Here is a 22129-nt window from a genome sequence, read left to right as displayed (position 1 = left end):
GCAATCTTGCATTACCATAGCATGGATTTTGTCAGTGCTGCCCTTTGTAGTGACCTCAGCTGGACAGCCAGACTCTGCTTTGTCTTCGGTGTTTGAAAGTCAATGTTTAATCCAAAAGAAAAAGGCTTCAGTGAAGGTGCAGAGTCCACATGAACTTAATCCAATTCTGTTTTGATTTGTGTGGCATTCCAACCCTTCAAATTAAAATGTTTAATAATGGCATGAAACTTGGTTTTTTTCCATTTTCAGTAGCAGTCAACCACTGAAAGTCAGATGGCTGTCAACAATGAACTGTATGGTATATACTGTTGAAATTTTATACAATCTTGGGAATAATCAAGCTTCCCAATCATGATGGTGCAACAAAAATGTTCCATTCTTTCATGGAAATTTACTAGACTTATCAAACTACCCTCATATTATACTGACCCAAAACATGATTGATACACATGCCTGCTAAACCTGTGGGGCTGTACACCTGAGATCAGCATTGGAACCTGGCCATACGAGTGCTCTTCTAAAAGGCAGATTGTGAATGCTTTGTCTCTCCTGACAGGAGCTGTTTAATGTTCAAATGACATTGCTGTGCTGTACGCCATTTCCTCAAGAAATTAGTTTGGCTTGACGACCCTTCTTGCCATGCAAAGACTTTGAGGCATGCTCATGGGCTGAACAGTGTACACAAAGCACATTGTCCCACTCACTATGGGGGGCACAGTATGATCTACTAAACTGCACTGAGAATGTAGGTTTACTTTTACTTCCTTTACACAATTGGTTATGCACAGCAGTTTTCTTTCAACAAAAAAGTACTACCTTAAAGCTCGCAGTTAATTTTTACAAAGAAAAACTACCAGCTCTACTATTCTCTGTAATGGTGCAAAGGTGATTAACCTCTGAAACTGCCTGTTCTTGCAGTGAGTGAACAGTGTGGGGTAATACTATATATCCTATAACTTCCATACCATCTAGATCAAAGATGATTATTACAGTTAAATCTGACCTTTTATAAAATGGCAATTAGCAAAATTGGCTGTAATTTAAGATTAGTCAGTGTCATAATAAAACTGAGAAAACAAGTTGTCATTTAAATTTATTAAAAGTAGAACATTGTACCGAGCGAGGTAGCGCAGTGGTTAGACACTGGACTCGCATTCAGGAGGACGACGGTTCAATCCCGCGTCCAGCCATCCTGATTTAGGTTTTCTGTGATTTCCCTAAATCGCTCCAGGCAAATGCCGGGATGGTTCCTTTGAAAGGGCACGGCCGACTTCCTTCCCTGTCCTTCCCTAATCCGATGAGACCAATGACCTCACTGTCTGGTCTCCTTCCCCAAACAACCCAAACCCAGAACATTGTATATGATGCCAAAATAATCAGTGTGGTAATACACATCTGTAAATGTATGTATGCACTTATTATTGTAATATTTGAATGATTGACCATATTGCACTTCAAAGAAAACACAACTGTTGGACTATAGAGGGGTTGCCACTAGCAGACAAATATTAGTGGACAGTTCATGTAGACCCCTCTGTTTTACACGTCTTTGGTCAAAGAATTTGAGGCAACAGAAAAAAATTTGTCTTACTTTCTGACTGGCTAGATAATCATCACTATCAGGATGTGATGAGATTCATAGAAAGTGCTCACAATAGTCAGGACTCAGTTCTGAAATTCCACTGTGCTGAACACTACTGTTTTCAGCAAATTGCAAAGCAGAATATGTGTTAGTGAGTTGCAATTTTCGAATTTGCTTTCTGTGCGGCAAAAGGACCCTACTTTCTAGGGGCATACCAAATTTTTTGAGGAGAGCTTTTGACACCCATAATTTTGTGGAAATCTACTGTGTGGGCCTGACTCAGTTGGAATACAAGTAAAGTACTGACATTTCAACATTGTATAAAACTCTTGAATTTCAGGTAGTTATGTACTGGTGTTTGTTACTATGTGATTTAGCCAGATGGAACTTCGAATTTTAGTTATGCGATGCAATTATAGCATTAAGTGAACTTTGTTAGTCCAATATTTGGTTTATTTATAAGGATCTTATTTAATGGATAAATCATAATTTATTACAAGGTGTTAACTTCATGGAGTTGGCAATTATTAAATAAGTCACATCCCAACCATTTATTTATTTATATCACTGTAACTGAGCTTTGTTTATTTTATAGTGTCATGTGCTGCTCAGTCATGGCAGTCCAGTTTGCTAGTTGAACTGATGAGAAGGGTGGGACAAGTGAAAATAGCCACAATTACTTACATATGCCAGACACTGGGGTAGACATTGATTTTTCCATAGGTAGGGGGTAAACTTAACAGCCTTCTGCTTCCTGTTATAAATACACAACGTTATGCATGCTAGAGAGTTATAATTTATTCTGTAACATTCTTAACTGTGCAGTGACAGTATGTGACCACCTGTCAAAAGACGGAATAACCACCTTTCACAGCGCGGACCACAGCAAGACATGCAGAAAAAGAGCCAGTGCAGTTCTGGAAGGTACCAACAGAGATGTGGAGCATGATGACTCTAGTGCCGTGGCCAGCTGTGCTAGGTTTTTCAGTTGAGGAACCATGGTGCAAATAGCCCAATCAAGATGGCCCCATTGATTCTTGATTAGGTTTAAATCCAGGGAGTTTGGTGACCAAGGGAGTATAGTAAACTCATCTTGCTGCTCCTCAAAGCACACACATTGCATTGTCCTGCCCGTAGATGCCATCATGCTGAGGGAAAACAAACTACATGTAGGGGTGGACCTGGTCCCTAAGGATAAATGAATACATGTATTGATCCATTGTGCCATCTAGAATTCGAAGATCACCCTGGGAATGCCATGGAAACATTTTCCAGACCATAACGTCCTCTTCTCCTGCTAGAACCCTTCTGACGATTGTTGCAGAATGTTTGCTTTCAGTCTGATGGAGCATAAAAGGTGACTCATCTGAAAAGGCCACGTGTCACCACTCAGTGGACATTCAGTTGCAGTACTATCATGGAAATTCCAGACTTCGTTGCTGATGAACAGTACTCAGCATTGGTTAATGAACCAGGTGCCTGCTGCAGAGGTCCATACACGGTAATGTTCTCTGAACTGTCATTGAGGAGACACTGTTGATAGCCCCTTGGTTCATCTGGGCAGTCAGTTACACAACAGTTGCACATCTATTTGCCCACACACATCTCCGCTGCTTGACACTCACCCCTGTGATCTATGGTCCAAGGTCCACCACAATTGCCTGAGCGCTGGGGTTTGGATAGAGTCACTTTGCTTATGTTATATACTTTAACCAGTGTAGCACATAAACAGTTTATGAACTTAGCTGTTTGGGTAATGTTTCTAGCCTTGGCCCAATTTTTTTTTCTCTCTCAGACTGTTTACAGTCAGGGTTGGTTCAACCCTAAGTACCTGATACATGCAAGAAAATGGAGTCTTACAAGGATCAGTTTTAAGTATAATAAATGACGTAGTAGACTCAGTGGGACATAAGTGCACCAACATAATATTGTAGCTCCATATCATTGTGTACAGCAGAACACAAACTACAGACAGCTATACAGCAGTCATTAAAATGGGCACAAAACCATGGATACTGTTTCTCACCTACCAATCTGCATCTTCAGCTATACCCTGCAAATGGATGTGAAGTGCATCATGTGCTTTTGTAGAATATGGTCTGCCCATTCTTATCCAGAACTATACCTCAAAACCCAAAAACTGGAAGTAGTAGACCAGTACCATGTTTTAAGACTTTTTGATAATAAATGTACATGATTACCACCTATATGCCAACTCAGGACCTCCTTCACAAAGATACCCAGTACTTTCCATTTCCGATGGCTGTTCAAACCCGTATCCAGCCATCCTGATTTACATTTTCCTTGATTTCCATAAATTGCTTCAGATAAATGCCAGGATGGTTCCTTTGAAAGTGCACAGCCAACTTCCTTCCCTAATCCGATGAGGCTGAAGACCTCGCTATGTGGTCCTTTGCCCCAACTAAACCGACCAGTCTCCATTTCCATGCTAACAGCTCTTGGGGTGTGGATTGAAAAGTTTCATTAACATTTTATAAAGCACTTATTTTATCCCATTTGTGGAAGCATTGTCCATCCTAGAAATATTAGACCCTATCCACCACAATGGGTCCATTTGACAACTGGAGTTTTTTGAATGAGCCCACTTGATAGCATTCTTGCAGACGCAGGAGTACAACCACTGAAAATATAATGCCAACAAAATTTATTTAACTATACAATCACAATAAATCAAATGCCAAACCACCCCCAGGATCCTTTTTTTTTCTTGTTGTTGTGGTCTTCAGTCCTGAGACTGGTTTGATGCAGCTCTCCATGCTACTCTATCCTGTGCAAGCTTCTTCATCTCCCAGTACTTACTGCAACCTACATCCTTTTGAATCTGCGTAGTGTATTCATCTCTTGGTCTCCCTCTGCGATTTTTACCCTCCACGCTGCCCACCAATGCTAAATTGGTGATCCCTTGATGCTTCAGAACATGTCCTACCAACCGGTCCCTTCTTCTTGTCAAGTTGTGCCACAAACTCCTCTTCTCCCCAATTCTTTTCAATATCTCCTCACTAGTTATGTGATCTACCCATCGAATCTTCAGCATTCTTCTGTAGCACCACATTTCGAAAGCTTCTATTCTCTTTGTGTCCAAACTATTTATCGTCCATGTTTCACTTCCATACATGGCTACACTCCATACAAATACTTTCAGAAACAACTTCCTGACACTTAAATCTATACTCGATGTTAACAAATTTCTCTTCTTCAGAACTTTTTTCCTTACAACCCAACAATCCAGTTACTCATGAAGTGCCTTAGAGCAGGACAACCAACTCCAAAGTGAACTTCAGCTGCCTCAGATTACCCGTATGCAATATTCTCAATCGCAAACACCTCCAAAGTAGGTTCCCCAAACAGTAGTAAGGATGCACATAAGGTGTGACACAAAAGAGGATACAACTCCCAATTTTTACAACTGTGCACTTCATTCAGTCATCCACCAGTATCCACATTTTAATCTCTTTTACACATGTGGCTCCAAAGATAATAGAAAAGTCTGCTATGCATATGTACATAGCCTGAATCAGCAACAACGTTCTTTACCAAAAACATCCAGTATTTATACTGCAGAGTTAATAGCCATACATCAAGCACTACAAAACATAATGTTTTTCCCATGACAGAATTTCATTTTAGTGACTCCTTGAGTGTGTTGCAAACAGTAGACAAGTGCTGTATGCGAATTTAGACTTTCTCTGCAAATCTCGATGAAAACGTCTCTGGTTATCAGTTGAGTCAAGGCATCATTCTGTGGCAATGTTTCAACACGTTTTCTACTTGTCATCTGCAGGTGAAGTATCGGGTTCATGTCCTGTCCAGTTCTTTATAGCCTCTGGACCTCATGCTCCACTGCCTCATCTGCATCGGCAGCACCAATCATGTGCCTCCAGAAGGGGTGTTGTAGCACGTGGTGGTGGGGGAGTCATGGCCAGTGGCTGTGGGGGCTCCCTGCGCTGGCAGTTGCTGGTGTCGCATACCCATTCTGTCCGCTTTCTTCGCAGGTTTCGCATCGAAGTGTTCTTGTCATATTTTTATTATCACTGCATCCCATGCTGTGCTGAGTTGGTTACCGCTCTCTCAGTTGACAAGGTTATCATGGAGATATGAGTTCATGATAACCTTGTCAACCGGTCAACCAAGATAGCTGTATCCAACTTAGCACCACATGGGATGCAGTGATAACAAAAACACCACAAGAACACTCCAATGCGAATCTGGCAAAGGCAGTGGACAGAATGGACAGGCCTCAACAGGGTGCGACACACACGTCAGCACACAGGGAGTCGCCGCCGCCCCCACCACCATCACCACCACCACGTCATGACTTCTCCCCCACCATGCATGATGGCACCCCTTCCAGAGGCACGCAGTTGGCACTGCCAACACAGACGAGGCACAAGAGCCTGCAGTCCAGTGGCTATAACGAACTGGACAGGACACAAACCCTACATTTTGCCTGAAGATGACAAGTATGAAACTTGTTGAAATGTTACCACAGAACGATGCCTTGACACAGCTGATAATGTGAGAAGACTTCATCAGTAGTAAAGTGCTATCCAAAACATCCATTGGCCTCTGTTATCCATGACAAACTGTATGCTTTCAACAGTAAATTGATATCCATTGTACGTATGTGAATATTGAGTTACATTGGGATTCTAGGTAATGATCTGTCGGACAAATTAACCAGAGAAGTAGTGAGGATGGAAATACTCAAACTAGACTTAAGGGCACACATTAGACACTGCAACCTGGCGAAACAGGAAGACAAATGACAAGATAGTACCCAATACAATAAACTGCGGTCCATCAGACACGTGATTAAGGTCTGTCAGATTTCACTACAGAGTTCAAAGAGACCATTGAAAAATGAGCATATAGCCAAGATCAGCGATGTCAAACTCTACCAATGAATGAATTTTACAAGAAGATTTAAAGACAACACTGTCGTAAGTAGGGAGCAGAGCTTGGAGGATGGGCATCTCTCTGAAGATTGAGCCCCGCAGTGCCACCCATCCGCATATTCACATCTCAACATCCACCCTAGTGAAAAATACATTTCTCCCAAGGTGAGACCAGTTTGTTGATACTGTCACTGTAGGATGCTTGACTTTCTCGACTGAACCATAACCTCACCCCTGCTTGCACCGCTTCACCATTTTCAAAGTGAAATCCTCAAAAGTGTTCATTAAGTGTTTGAAACACATGAAAATCCGATAAGGCCAAGTCAGGACTCTGTCGAGGATGATTCATGACAATGAACCCAAGGTGATAGGTTGTTGCAGATGTTGCAGTGCTCATGTGTGGTCTGGCACTGTCATACTGAAGGAGAGCGTGCTCCTTGTGAGGACAGAAACTTTGAATTCAAAACTGGATTACAGCATGCTGTTTCTCACACACTGACATAGTTACGTTACACATTGCCATGTTATACACTAAAACTTGGAGCCCTCTAGTGATAGAGAGCTGCAAATATGTAGACATGAAGAATGAAGATTTAGAATGTTAATAAGGTTTGTTCTATTTATAAAGCTTTAAAAATTTTCACTTAAAAATTCAGGCATTACATTTAAACACATTCTAGTACATTCACATTCCACTGTTTCATAATGAGAGCACTTAGTGACTTCCTAAAAACTTCAAGCATAATAGTACACGTTTCCTGAACTTTTTCTTGCCTGCATACTTAAAGTCAAATATTTAAAAAATTAACTCATTTGTAAAGGAATGTGGTGTTTGAAGCTGTTTTATACATGGGAGTTCAGTTCTTTAAACAAACAAGAGGTTTACTGGTTTTTCTTGGAAAAGATCATTTGGTTTTGTGGAGTCAAAGATTGAGTCTGTTATGACTGCTTTGCATTGTTAGAAAGTGCGTTGAAGTTCCACTCTTTTTTCTATTTCATTTTACTACTGTCCTAATCATCTTTCATTTTTATTATAGCAATGAAAATAATCAATTTTATACAATATATTGTAGTTGGGTAGGTAAAAAATCTACTTACCAGGTAGGAGACACACATGTAGTAAAGGTTTTACTTATGCAAGCTTTCAGAGCCCATGGATCCTTCTTCCATCAGAAGAGTTGACAGGGAAAGAAAAGGGGTGAAGGGAAAAGAACTCCTGTCCAGTAAGTCTTCCCTGACCTGGAGCTCTGGGTGTCTTTTTCTGAATGCTAACTCTTTTTCTTAATGCTCTCCAGTTCCTTTCCTATCACTCCTCTTCTTTCCCCTTTAACCCTTCTGCCAGGAGGAGGAGCCACTGGCTCCAAAAGCTTGCATAAGTAAAACCTTTTTTAACGTACGTGTTCTCCTGCCGCCACTTTGTGCATAGATTTTTTATCAGTTTTGTTAAATTATATTTTCTTCTTATTATTACTACTGCTACTACTATTTTACCTCGTAGTTGTTTTTATTTTGTAGTCTTCTTTCACCTCATATTGTTGTCATTGATATGTTTTACTGCTTTTGTTCATCTCTGTTGTGCAGTATTCTGCATAAAGATAGCGGGTAGGTAGTAATAAAAACAGCAGATAAGTTCAATGAAATATGATGTTCTGTTATTCGATCAAAGGTTTGAATAGGCTAATGTCCAACTTACTTCATCTGAATGATTACTCCAATGATTTTAATTTAGGGTGAAGTAACTGCATGAAAAAATGAGTATGTCTATCTGTGTGGTTAATGATATCCAAAGTAAAATTCACTTGTTATATGAGAAGACTATAAAATTAAAAGTTGACTGAATGGAACTAATAATTAGAAAAGCTGGCATAATACTCTTGTTCTTCTCTGTGCATGTGCGAGTGTGCATATGTGCATGTGTCCTTCTAGTCAGAAATGGAATTTCCCCTCTTGGAGGTAAATACTGCTCTGATTTTACCTCCTTGTAATTGTGTAGTTAATGAGTCAAATAAGTAAAGGGGAAAAATTTAGAATCCCTAATAGAATATTTCTACTGTCTGCTTACTGTTTTGTGCAGTTATGCAAGGTCAGTGTAACGTATTTATCAAAAGGTACAGGTTTTTTGTCAGATAATCAGTGTCTGATGTATTTCAGGTGTTGCCAGAACTCACATCTGCGGAATGGAAATTATTATCAGCCTGTGTTGAGAAGCTGTTCCAGATCTTAAAACCAGAATCAAATGCTGCCATCGAATCATTTCACATTTTTATGGATGTAATTGTTGTTATAACAGCTGTTATCAACAGGAAAAATGCAATAGAAAATTTTGCAACTTTCTTAGATTTCTCCCTGCAAAATCTTGGACTACTTATAATGGTTTGTATGACATCTATTTGTATATCTAAGTCTATACTCTGCAAACCACCATGAAGTGCATGGCAGAGGGTATGTCGCACTGTACCGGTCATTAGTACTTTTTTTATTCCACTCAAGTTTAGAGTGTGGGAAAAAAGATTGTTTAAATGCCTCAGTTTGTATGGTAATAAATGTAGTGTTATCCTCACGATCCCTATGGGAGCAATCTGTTGGAGGTTCTAATATATTCCTAGAGACATTATTTAAAACTCGTCCTTGAAACTTTGTTAGAGACTTTCACCGGGTAGTTTCCATCTATCTTCAAGAGTGTGCCAATTCAGTTCTTTCAGCATCTCAGTGACACTCTCCCATGGGTCAAATAAACTGTTACCATTCATGCTACTCTTCTCTATATACTTTCAATATCCTGTACCCATCCTATTTGGTGCAGGTCCCACACACCTTAGCAATATTTTAGGATGGGTTGGACAAGTGATTTTTTAAGCAATCTCCTTCATAGAATGAATGCATATCCCTAGTATTTTACCAATAACCTGAAGTGTGCTTACCTGCTTTACCCACGACTGAGACTGGATGATCTTTCCACTTCATGTATCTATTAAGTGTTTCATCCAAGTATTGTATGAGTTTGTAGATTACAGCTGTGACTGATTAATGCTATTCATAGGATACTATGTTTCTCTATTTTGCGAAGTGCACAATTTTAGGTTTTTGAACATTTAAAGCAAACTGGCAATCATTGCACCACTTTGAAGTCTTATCAAGGACTGACTGAATATTTGTACAGCTTCGTTCAGACTGAAGTTCATTCTAGATAACTGCATCACCTGCAAAAGTCTGAGGTTACTATTAACATTGTCCACAAGATCATTAATATACAACATGAAGAGCAAGGGACTCAACATACTTCTATGGGTTACATCTAAAGTTACTTCTACACCTGACAATGACTCTCCATCAAAAATAACATGCTACGTCCTCCCTACCAAGAAATCCTCAGTCTAGTCACTCATGTCATCCAATACCCCCATATGATCGTACTTTTGATAATAAGAGTACGAGTGGTACAGAGTGAAATGCTTTTTGGGAATCAAGAAATGCTGCGTCTACCTGACTGCCTTGATCCCTGGCTTTCAGGATGTCATTTGAGAAAGGGGCAACTTGGGTTTGATGTGGTCTATGTTTTCGAAATTCATGCTACATAGCATGGAAGAGGGCATTCTGTACGAGATACATCATTATGTTTGAGCTCAGAATATGTTCTAAGATTCTACAAGAAATGAGTGGTGAAGATATTGGACAGTAGTTTTTTTGGATCTCTTCTGCTACCCGTCTTGTAGACAGGAGTGACCTGTGCTTTCTTCCAACCGTGACCCTTAATTAGAGGTTCATTATTTTTATATGTGGGTGGTGCTACTGCATTGTTAAGTCAATCAGGAAATATTCCTGTAAGTCCTTATTTGGCACTTCGTTACAAATGTATATGAAGGATGGGCTCTTCAAATTAGCAAACAATTTTAGTATAGTGCTAGAAATGCTATTGTAATGAGAAACATTGTTGAGACATCATATTTATAGACGGAGAGTACAGAGATATGTTGATATAAGTGAAGACTTACCAGAAAAAATTTCATTTTTACTTCCATTTGATCTATAGTAATATTTGAAAGCACTGATTGTCTCCAGAATGAGATTTTCACTCTGCAGCGGAGTGTGCGCTGATATGAAACTTCCTGGCAGATTAAAACTGTGTGCCCGACCGAGACTCGAACTCCTTGCCTTTCGCGGGCAAGTGCTCTACCAAGTGAGCTACCGACGCACGACTCACGTCCGGTACTCACAGCTTTACTTCTGCCAGTACCTCGTCTCCTACCTTCCAAACTTTACAGAAGCTCTCCTGCGAACCTTGCAGAACTAGCACTCCTGAAAGAAAGGATATTGCGGAGACATGGCTTAGCCACAGCCTGGGGGATGTTTCCAGAATGAGATTTTCACTCTGCAGCGGAGTGTGCGCTGATATGAAACTTCCTGGCAGATTAAAACTGTGTGCCGACCGAGACTCGAACTCGGGACCTTTGCCTTTCGCGGGTAAGTGCTCTACCAAGTGAGCTACCGACGCACGACTCACGTCCGGTACTCACAGCTTTACTTCTGCCAGTACCTCGTCTCCTACCTTCCAAACTTTACAGAAGCTCTCCTGCGAACCTTGCAGAACTAGCACTCCTGAAAGAAAGGATATTGCGGAGACATGGCTTAGCCACAGCCTGGGGGATGTTTCCAGAATGAGATTTTCACTCTGCAGCGGAGTGTGCGCTGATATGAAACTTCCTGGCAGATTAAAACTGTGTGCCCGACCGAGACTCGAACTCGGGACCTTTGCCTTTCGCGGGCAAGTGCTCTACCAAGTGAGCTACCGACGCACGACTCACGTCCGGTACTCACAGCTTTACTTCTGCCAGTACCTCGTCTCCTACCTTCCAAACTTTACAGAAGCTCTCCTGCGAACCTTGCAGAACTAGCACTCCTGAAAGAAAGGATATTGCGGAGACATGGCTTAGCCACAGCCTGGGGGATGTTTCCAGAATGAGATTTTCACTCTGCAGCAGAGTGTGCGCTGATATGAAACTTCCTGGCAGATTAAAACTGTGTGCCCGACCGAGACTCGAACTCGGGACCTTTGCCTTTCGCGGGCAAGTGCTCTACCAAGTGAGCTACCGACGCACGACTCACGTCCGGTACTCACAGCTTTACTTCTGCCAGTACCTCGTCCCCTACCTTCCAAACTTTACAGAAGCTCTCCTGCGAACCTTGCAGAACTAGCACTCCTGAAAGAAAGGATATTGCGGAGACATGGCTTAGCCACAACCTGGGGGATGTTTCCAGAATGAGATTTTCACTCTGCAGCGGAGTGTGCGCTGATATGAAACTTCCTGGGAGATTAAAACTGTGTGCCCGACCGAGACTTGAACTCGGGACCTTTGCCTTTCGCGGGCAAGTGCTCTACCAAGTGAGCTACCGACGCACGACTCACGTCCGGTACTCACAGCTTTACTTCTGCCAGTACCTCGTCTCCTACCTTCCAAACTTTACAGAAGCTCTCCTGCGAACCTTGCAGAACTAGCACTCCTGAAAGAAAGGATATTGCGGAGACATGGCTTAGCCACAACCTGGGGGATGTTTCCAGAATGAGATTTTCACTCTGCAGCGGAGTGTGCGCTGATATGAAACTTCCTGGCGGATTAAAACTGTGTGCCCGACCGAGACTCGAACTCGGGACCTTAGCCTTTCGCGGGCAAGTGCTCTACCAAGTGAGCTACCGATGCACGACTCACGTCCGGTACTCACAGCTTTACTTCTGCCAGTACCTCGTCTCCTACCTTCCAAACTTTACAGAAGCTCTCCTGCGAACCTTGCAGAACTAGCACTCCTGAAAGAAAGGATATTGCGGAGACATGGCTTAGCCACAGCCTGGGGGATGTTTCCAGAATGAGATTTTCACTCTGCAGCGGAGTGTGCGCTGATATGAAACCTCCTGGCAGATTAAAACTGTGTGCCCGACCGAGACTCGAACTCGGGACCTTTGCCTTTCGCGGGCAAGTGCTCTACCAAGTGAGCTACCGACGCACGACTCACGTCCGGTACTCACAGCTTTACTTCTGCCAGTACCTCGTCTCCTACCTTCCAAACTTTACAGAAGCTCTCCTGCGAACCTTGCAGAACTAGCACTCCTGAAAGAAAGGATATTGCGGAGACATGGCTTAGCCACAGCCTGGGGGATGTTTCCAGAATGAGATTTTCACTCTGCAGCGGAGTGTGCGCTGATATGAAACTTCCTGGCAGATTAAAACTGTGTGCCCGACCGAGACTCGAACTCGGGACCTTTGCCTTTCGCGGGCAAGTGCTCTACCAGGTGAGCTACCGACGCACGACTCACGTCCGGTACTCACAGCTTTACTTCTGCCAGTACCTCGTCTCCTACCTTCCAAACTTTACAGAAGCTCTCCTGCGAACCTTGCAGAACTAGCACTCCTGAAAGAAAGGATATTGCGGAGACATGGCTTAGCCACAGCCTGGGGGATGTTTCCAGAATGAGATTTTCACTCTGCAGCGGAGTGTGCGCTGATATGAAACTTCCTGGGAGATTAAAACTGTGTGCCCGACCGAGACTCGAACTCGGGACCTTTGCAAAGGTCCCGAGTTCGAGTCTCGGTCGGGCACACAGTTTTAATCTGCCAGGAAGTTTCACTGATTGTCTGTTTGATTACATCTGGGCAACATCAACAATCTCTGCAACAGCAGCAAATTGTTGGCATCCAAAACTAAGTTAGATAGGCTTGTAAATTTACCCTCCCACATATCACCATTAAAATTCTGTTAGAGTCTTCATTAGTTTCAAAAAACTTCGAGAGGCGTAAGATATACAAAAGAAAAACTTTTTACGTATCTTCATTTTCTCCTCTTCTTGTTGTTGTTGGCTCCACTTATTGTGTCTAGGGGTACATTCTAGCTGCTGAAATTTTGATATAACATTGCCAGTTTCTGATTACTAAATAACTGATGAAGATTTTCCTGTATATTTCTTGAATTTTATTCTTTGTCGCGATATTACAAAGAGTTTACAAAGCAAAAAAGTGTACAAACTTTCTTGTAAAAAAAAGAATCATCACCAAGATATAACATTATTTTATAAATGAATCCAGAAATAAATTTAATAATTAGTGTTATATTGTGGAATTAATAATATGAATTTTAAGTAGGCCAGAAATTTCGTAGTTTCAAATATTTTTAAAACAAGAAGAATTTTAACCATTGGTAAATATCAATTGTAACAAATTAATTTCTTTTTATAGATTTTAGCCTGAAATATAATACTTTGTATTCAAAATCATATGAAATTCATTCAGTTAAACAGCATATATATATAATGTTCACCTATACATGAATCGATAGTATACATAGTATTGGTTATTTCTGTAAAAAATTGAACACACATCGTGCAAGTAAACTTGGTAAAAATCCCTATACTTCTACTTGGTAGTCGTTCGCAGTCAAAATTTTAGAAATACATCCATTATGTCCCTGTTTTATGCTATGATGTAGAAGCCTTTTACTGCCAGAGCACCTGATTTTAGATCAGAAATATTACTTTATCGTCCCAAAATTGTAAATATTTATTTCTGTTACTCTCAAACAAAACTTTATGAATTACATCTATTGTAAATGATACCCCCTCATTTATTTTCTTACCTAATTGTATGACCATAAAGCTCTGAGGTTTTCATTTAAGTAATTTCACAATAAATATGTGACTTTTTCATAAGACTCTTTCTTCATTTTGCAAAGAAAATGGTGAGAGTAAATTTTGTTCGAGTGCTATTTATTTTGGCTTAAAACTGAAGAGCTGTAAATTATAAAGGAAAAGCATGTGTCATCAGTCACTGTGTTGATTTTTAGTAAACAGCATGATACATTTTGAGCCCTGAAAGCCCACTGTCAGGTGCTTAACATAATACCTCATCATTACTTTTATCTGTTATTTCTCTCTGGCCCTATTGCAAAAATGAAGTTTAGTTTTATAATGAAACAATCATGACTAAAATAAACATTTGTGAAAACAATACTTAACTGCTTTTGTTATCAGTTGCACAGAGTTTCAGTAAATTTCACTTATACTGTAAAAGCATAAATTTTGTATCTGACACTTTTTTTGTTAACATTGTGAATATAAACATACGAAAAACTACATACAAAGATCCGATTGCTCAGGTTTTCTCACTGCAATTATTAATGGTGTGCTTCAGAGTGCTCGGCAGAGTAGTTGTTTCTGTTTCATGCACAATATTTCAACAATCGACCCAGACTCCTTCAAGTGCAACATCATATTCAACTGCCTCCCTCCCCCCTCTCTTCCTACTTCTGCCTTTGCCCTCCTCTCTCCTAACACCCACCCACCACCCCACCCCACCTCTCTCTCACACACACACACACACACACACACACACACACACACACACACACACACACACACACACACACACACCAAATAAATTGTAATGGTATGTGAGCCACATACGTCAAAAAATACAAAATTATCATTATATTAAAAGAATTTTTCAATGCTTAATCTGTGTTTATATTCAAGCACCAACATCACTTGCTTTTGTTCAGATTGCGGCAGTTAGGAGTGCAAGAAGCAGGAGTTGACTTGTAAGACAGATTCTTTAGTATTATTCTGTAGTCTGAGACCCACATGAAGGTGATGTTAAGAGAAGAGATCCAATGATGAGTTTCTTTATCTTCCCGTGAGCTGGCAACAGATTGAACAATACACCAAAATGCCACAATGAGACAATGTAATTATTTGAATGTGGATATGAGAAGATGTCATCGACAGTTCACCAATAACAATTCAGTTGCCTTGTTGAGAGGGTAGAGTGGACACACACACACATGCGAGAGAGAGAGAGAGAGAGAGAGAGAGAGAGAGAGAGAGAGAGAGATTTTTCTTTTTTCATATTATCTTATCAGAGGGAGAATGATGATGACAGTATATCTGTAAGTGTATCTTTAGCTGTGTATACATGTAACTTTATCTCACTTAATCTATTATCTGTGTTAATAAGAACAAACACTAATTACACATTCTCTTTCACAGGAAAACACTTGTCAAGCCATACTATCAGAAAATGTACAGTCATCTCTGCAAATCTTCCAGAAAGTGCTTTATCTCTTTAATTGCCTTCCACAATCTGTGAAGCATACATCGTGCTCAATATGGGTCAACGTTTGTGCATCTCTAATGGGAAGCATTGTGGATGGCAGAGAGACTGCAGAAAAATTACTTACGGAAAAAAATATAGCAGTCAGTCTATCCGTTGTTCCAACTGAGGACCTCAGACAACCTCTTGCAAAAAAGTTACTGGACATTATGCGCTCTGACGTCAACTAATATTGTAACTGCTGTTTGTGTAACGGTTGCCTGCACCGTTATTTTAAAAAGGCTGTGAAATATATATGCATAATAACCTTTATGCATTATTGATATTTATATTGAAACTATTTATTATTGTAGTTTAGAGTACTAATTCAGTAGAAAATGTAAAGCTAATAAATACATAATGAATTTAATAATATAGTGAAATCAAATGGATATACATTGTTTTATTAGTTCTTGTTATATTTTGCAATTTTGTTCTTACAGATTCCCAAATTTTTTCATGAGGAAATGAACACCTCTCTCTCTCTCACTCAGAAATATGTCACATTTACTGTCTAATCTTATTTTTTTTTCTGAGAACTCAAATTCCCAGTGTAACTAAAACATATTACTAATTATTCTATTGCATATGATGTACCTAGTGAAATTAATGCATTGTATATTTTTTATCATTTTTGGATTTCTATCCAGAAGTTGTAAAAGGTGTTCACAGTCTTGCACACTTAAATGGAAAAAAAAAGTTCCAAACAGGATATAAACATTGACTTTAAGACTGATTATGCCTTTCAGTGTTCAGTCTGGAGCATAGCCCCCCTTATACAGTTCCTCCATGATCCCCTATTCAGTGCTAACATTGGTGCCTCTTCTGATGTTAAACCTATTACTTCAAAATCATTCTTAACCGAATCCAGGTACCTTCTCCTCGGTCTGCCCCGACTCCTCCTACCCTCTACTGCTGAATCCATGAGTCTTTTGGGTAACCTTGCTTCTCCCATGCGTGTAACATGACCCCACCATCTAAGCCTGTTCGCCCTGACTGCTACATCTATGGAGTTCATTCCCAGTTTTTCTTTGATTTCCTCATTGTGGACACCCTCCTGCCATTGTTCCCATCTACTAGTACCTGCAATCATTCTAGCTACTTTCATATCCGTAACCTCAACCTTGTTGATAAGGTAACCTGAATCCACCCAGCTTTCGCTCTCATACAACAAAGTTGGTCGAAAGATTGAACGGTGCACAGATAACTTAGTCTTGGTACTGACTTCCTTCTTGCAGAAGGGAGTAGATCGTAGCTGAGTGCTCACTGCATTAGCTTTGCTACACCTCGCTTCCAGTTCTTTCACTATGTTGCCATCCTGTGAGAATATGCATCCTAAGTACTTGAAACCGTCCACCTGTTCTAACTTTGTTCCTCCTATTTGCAATTCAATCCGTTTATATTTCTTTCCCACTGACATTACTTTCGTTTGGAGATGCTAATCTTCATACCATAGTCCTTACATTTCTGATCTAGCTCTGAAATATTACTTTGCAAACTTTTAATCAAATCTGCCATCACAACTAAGTCATCCGCATATGCAAGACTGCTTATTTTGTGTTCACATATCTTAATCTCACCCAGCTAGTCTACTGTTTTCAACATATGATCCATAAATAATATGAACAACAGTGGAGACAGGTTGCAGCCTTGTCTTACCCCTGAAACTACTCTGAACCATGAACTCAATTTACCGTCAACTCTAATAGCTGCCTGACTATATATGTAAAGACCTTTAATTGCTTGCAAAAGTTTGCCTCCTATTCCATAATCTTGTAGAACAGACAATAACTTCCTCCTAGGAACCTGGTCATATGCCTTTTCTAGATCTATAAAGCATAGATACAATTCCCTGTTACACTCATAACACTTCTCCATTATTTGCCGTAAGCTAAAGATCTGGTCCTGACAACCTCTAAGAGGCCTAAACCCACACTGATTTTCATCCAATTGGTCCTCGACTAATACTCGCACTTTCCTTTCAACAATACCTGAGATGATTTTACCCACAACGCTGATTAAAGAGATACCTCTGTAGTTGTTACAATCTTTTCTGTTTCCATGTTTAAAGATTGGTGTGATTACTGCTGTTGTCCAGTCTGCTGGAACCTGTCCCGACTCCCAGGCCATTTCAATTATCCTGTGTAGCCATTTAAGACCTGACATTCCACTGTATTTGATTAGTTCAGACTTAATTTCATCCACCCCAGCCGCTTTATTGCACTGCAATCTATTGACCATTTTTTACACTTCCTCAAATGTGATCCTATTTCCATCATCATTCCTACCCCATTCTACCTCGAAATCTGAAACATTACTGATCGCATTTTCATCTACATTGAGCAACTCTTCAAAATATTCCCTCCATCTGCCCAAGGCATCCACAGGATTCACCAGCAGTTTTCCTGACCTGTCCAAAATACTTGTCATTTCCTTCTTACCTCCCTTTCGAAGACTGCTAATTACACTCCAGAATGGTTTTCCAGCAGCTTGACCCATAGTCTCCAACCTGTTTCCAAAGTCTTCCCACGATTTCTTCTTGGATGCTGCAATTATCTGTTTGGCTTTGTTTCTTTCTTCAACATAACTTTCTCTGTCTACCTGGGTTCTGGTATGTAGCCATTTTTGATACGCCTTCTTTTTCCTTTTACAGGCTGCCTTGACTGTATCATTCCACCAAGCTGTTTGCTTGATCCTACTTTTACACACTACTGTTCCAAGACATTCTTTAGCCACTTCTAGTACTGTGTCCCTGTACCTTGTCCATTCCTTTTCCAATGACTGTAATTGACTACATTCAACTAACTGGTACCTTTCTGAGATCGCTGTTATGTACTTGTGCCTGATTTCCTTATCCTGAAGTTTCTCCACTCTTATCCTCCTACATATGGACCTGACCTCCTGCACTTTTGACCTCAATCCCAATTTCACCGCAGATTAAATAATAATCAGTGTCATCAAAGAATCCCCTGAATACACGTGTGTCCCTCACAGCCTTCCTGAATTCCTGATCTGTTACTATATAGTCAATGACAGATCTGGTTCCCCTGCCTTCCCAGGTATACCGGTGAATGTTCTTATGATTAAAAAAGGAGTTTGTGATTACTAAGCCCATACTGGCACAGAAATCAAAGAGTTGTTTCCCGTTCCTGTTGGCCTCCATATCCTCTCCAAATTTACCCATAACCTTTTCATACCCTTCTGTTCGATTTCCAATCCTGGCGTTAAAATCACCCATGAGCAGAACACTGTCTTTGTCCTTTACTCTAACAACTACATCACTCAGTGCCTCATAAAAACTATCCATCTTATCTTGGTCTGTCCCTTCACAATGCGAATATACCGACACAATCCTAATTTTCTTGCTAGACACTGTCAAATCTATCCACATCAGTCGTTCGTTTACATACCTTATTGCAACTACGCTGGGTTCCATTTCTTTCCTGATGTAAAGCCCTACACCCCATTGTGCTATTCCTGCTTTGACTCCTGACAGGTAGACCTTGTATTCTCCCACTTCCTCTTCTTTCTCACCCCTTACCCAAATGCCACTAACAGCTAAAACATCCAGCCCCATCTTACTTGCAGCCTCTGCCAGCTCTACCTTCTTCCCAGAGTAGCCCCCATTGATATTAATAGCTCCCCATCTCATTACCATTTGTTTGCCAAGTCGTATCTTAGGAGTCCCTGGTTTGTCAGTTAGAGGTGGGACTCCGTCACCTCCAAAGGTCCGAGGCATTTTGCTCCGATTGTTGCCAGCATCATATTTAAAGTACTAAGGAAGCAGGTTGCTAGCCTTACTTGCCCCGAGTCCCATTGGGTTTTACCCCTAACGGCTGAGGGACTAACCGGGGGATTTGGTAGTCTTTGCCATATGAGCACAAAGGTGACCACAACTCAGAATATGTCCGAGATGCCCAGCCTTATTCCAAAGTAACTGGACAGTATACTCAAATTTACACGAGTAGTTATACACACAATGAATAAAACCTATAAGGAAAAGTACCTACATAAAATGAAAGAAACAATAAATGTAGGACTATGGTCACATTATGAACAACTGTGAAAGATAACGAGGTTGAGCATGTCTACAACAATGCCTATTAAATGCAGGTGTAATAAATATGGAAGGACTGAAAAAGGTAAGTCAAAATGATGCACATGCTCTGAATATTTGCTCTTTAGCATTGGTGTTGAAAATTAAAAGGAGTTGATGAATTTGCATATCCACGTACCTAAAGTAAAAAGATGTGTTTGTGAAGAGAAACATAAGTTAACCATGAAGTAACCACATTCTTAGTTTGCAGGTTGTTATTAAGTTTCTTTTCCAGTTAATGATGCAAGGAATGTCCTGATAAATGCACAAATAATTTAGGTAGTTGGCACCACAGAAAAATAATGAAACACACACACACACACACATATAGAAAGAAAGAAACATTCCACGTGGGAAAAATATATGTAAAAAAACAAAGATGCTGTGACTTAACAAATGAGAAAGTGCTGGTAGATAGACACATTAAAAAACACACACACAAATTTCAAGCTTTCGCAACCCAAGGTTGCTTCATCAGAAAAGAGGGAAGAAGAGGGAAAGACAAAAGGATGTGGGTTTTAAGGGAGAGGGTAAGGAGTCATTCCAATAATCCCGGGAGCGGAAAGACTTACCTTAGGGGGAAAAAAGGACAGGAATACACTCGCACCCACACACACACATCCATCCGCACATATACAGACACTGTTACCTGCTCATAACAAATCTGTAAGAGACAAACAGCCTTCGAATGATCAAAGAAAATATCAAATATTGTGAAATAAATGTTAAAATGATCTAGATGTGACTATGTATAAATTGTACCACATGTGTACCTGATGTGTCAGCAACACATAGATATAGGCTTGTGTGTTTCGGTTAAATCATGTGATGTTGAACTGTAAAGCCTATTTTGTATATATTATGTGAAACCATATACTTGACAGAAGAGATGTCAAGAGGAACTATTCAATTATCAAATGCTTGACATGTGCTTTAAAAAGGTTACACTTGTGTGTGTTATTGCGATGCAGGCGCTTACAGTGAGCCAAACATTTTTGGTTCATTTGTAGTGGTGAGGGATGCTAGTCTTTGCTACAGGGGACCATACAAGGTGAAAATGTTTACAGACTTAACTGAAATTTACAGGATCTCAACATGCTGCTGAATGTACGGGCTGGCCTTGGACACTGAAATATATGACGCACAATGTGGTTCCAGTACTACAGGTCAGAAATGTTGGGCCTTTCTATTGCAGCATCGGAAACTGTCATGCACTTGCCTATACATACTGACGGAGCAGCTCTACAGACATTGATGACACGAAATTCATTGTTATCTAAAAACTGTGAAAAGAAACTACTGCCTACCCGATTTATGAGGCATGTGCACAACCCACATTTCTTAATGTGTGTGAATGTATCCTGTAAGGGGCGTGTAGCGATTGCTCCGCAGTAATAGAGCCACGGACTCTAACTTTGAACATGCCATTTGTTGCGACATGGACTTGGAAAAAATTTCAGAATATGTAAATGAAACTGTAAAATAAGAGGGGGGGCTGGCACATATAGGGCTCACATTAAAATAAGTTTGACCATCAATAACGGGATTTTAAACCCTGCCAAGGCCAAAATACATTATAAGTTATAACTGAAAACAAATTTTAATATGTTATGACTGACTGTAGAAAGGGCACCACTGCTGTACACTGTTGTCCAGTAATTGTGGACTGTGCCAATACACAGTAGGGGGCCAGTTGTATTGGGACTATTGCTGGTTTACCTAGGTGGGTGTACGTTTTATTTTTGTGTTTATTTTTATGAATTAATTTGCCTAAGTAGTTAATGGCAAAGATTAAAATGTGGTATGCCAACAGCAATGAAGCCTGTCGAGACAGCGAGAAAAAAATATCAATTTTCTTATGTTTGTAAAATTCCTAGTGGATGTTTCATTGATCTTGTACTGTCTGTATTTTCCTGTCCACGATAGAGAGAGGATGTGATTTCCCGTTTAGTTCACTGATAGTGTGAATTGTATTAATTCTTGTGAAGGCTATGTTGCTTATTAGTTCCTTATTTCACCTGATCTATCTGTATCACTGGTACCTGTAATACTTTGGCGGAGCAAGAATTTTAAGCAGAATAAGCTGGATGCCTTAACATTGTCTTTAAAGAAGAAGAAGAGGTAAATAACTTCAAAGGTCCAACAACTATAAATAATACAATCTTATGTTACAGATTTTTTGTGCATATGAACATTCATAAGCCTGACTGTCTGGAGTATGCATCGCTGTGCATTAATTAGCTGGACACATGCTTCTGAGCAAACTGACTATTGTTGCACCTCTTCTGCAGCACCAGAAAATTTTCATTGTAATTATCATTCTGAAAATTAATTAAGCAGTAGATTGTACACATACAAATCGATGTACAGAGAAGAAAAAATAGAGAACAGAAGTGGTAAATCA

At 40.2% G+C, this 22129-nt stretch overlaps 2 protein-coding genes across 2 annotated transcripts in view; one reads left to right on the top strand and one right to left on the bottom strand.

Moving 5' to 3' along the window:
- The window catches only part of LOC126162437 (uncharacterized), an 89230-nt gene extending 72883 nt beyond the window's left edge, over nt 1–16347 (top strand). The window contains exons 7-8 of the mRNA XM_049918946.1: nt 8650–8871; nt 15527–16347. Of these exons, the coding sequence (XP_049774903.1) occupies nt 8650–8871; nt 15527–15820 (516 nt within the window). The 3' untranslated portion in view covers nt 15821–16347. The remainder of the gene's footprint in view (nt 1–8649; nt 8872–15526) is intronic.
- A 2163-nt stretch (nt 16348–18510) lies between these two features.
- On the bottom strand, nt 18511–19368 carry LOC126157592 (craniofacial development protein 2-like). Its single transcript, XM_049916385.1, has one exon. The coding sequence runs from the start codon at nt 19366–19368 to the stop codon at nt 18511–18513; it is 858 nt and encodes a 285-aa protein (XP_049772342.1).
- Nucleotides 19369–22129: the final 2761 nt, after the last annotated feature.

This window comes from Schistocerca cancellata, chromosome 2 (assembly GCF_023864275.1).
Source record: "Schistocerca cancellata isolate TAMUIC-IGC-003103 chromosome 2, iqSchCanc2.1, whole genome shotgun sequence".
In the NCBI taxonomy this organism is placed as follows: Eukaryota; Metazoa; Arthropoda; class Insecta; order Orthoptera; family Acrididae; genus Schistocerca; species Schistocerca cancellata.
Note: the sequence above shows the minus strand (reverse complement) of the source record. Positions and strands in the feature narration are given on the sequence as shown.

Bases quoted from the DNA above. Each gene is read 5' to 3' on its own strand.
- LOC126157592 (XM_049916385.1), bottom strand. From the start codon at position 19,368: ATGCCTCGGACCTTTGGAGGTGACGGAGTCCCACCTCTAACTGACAAA.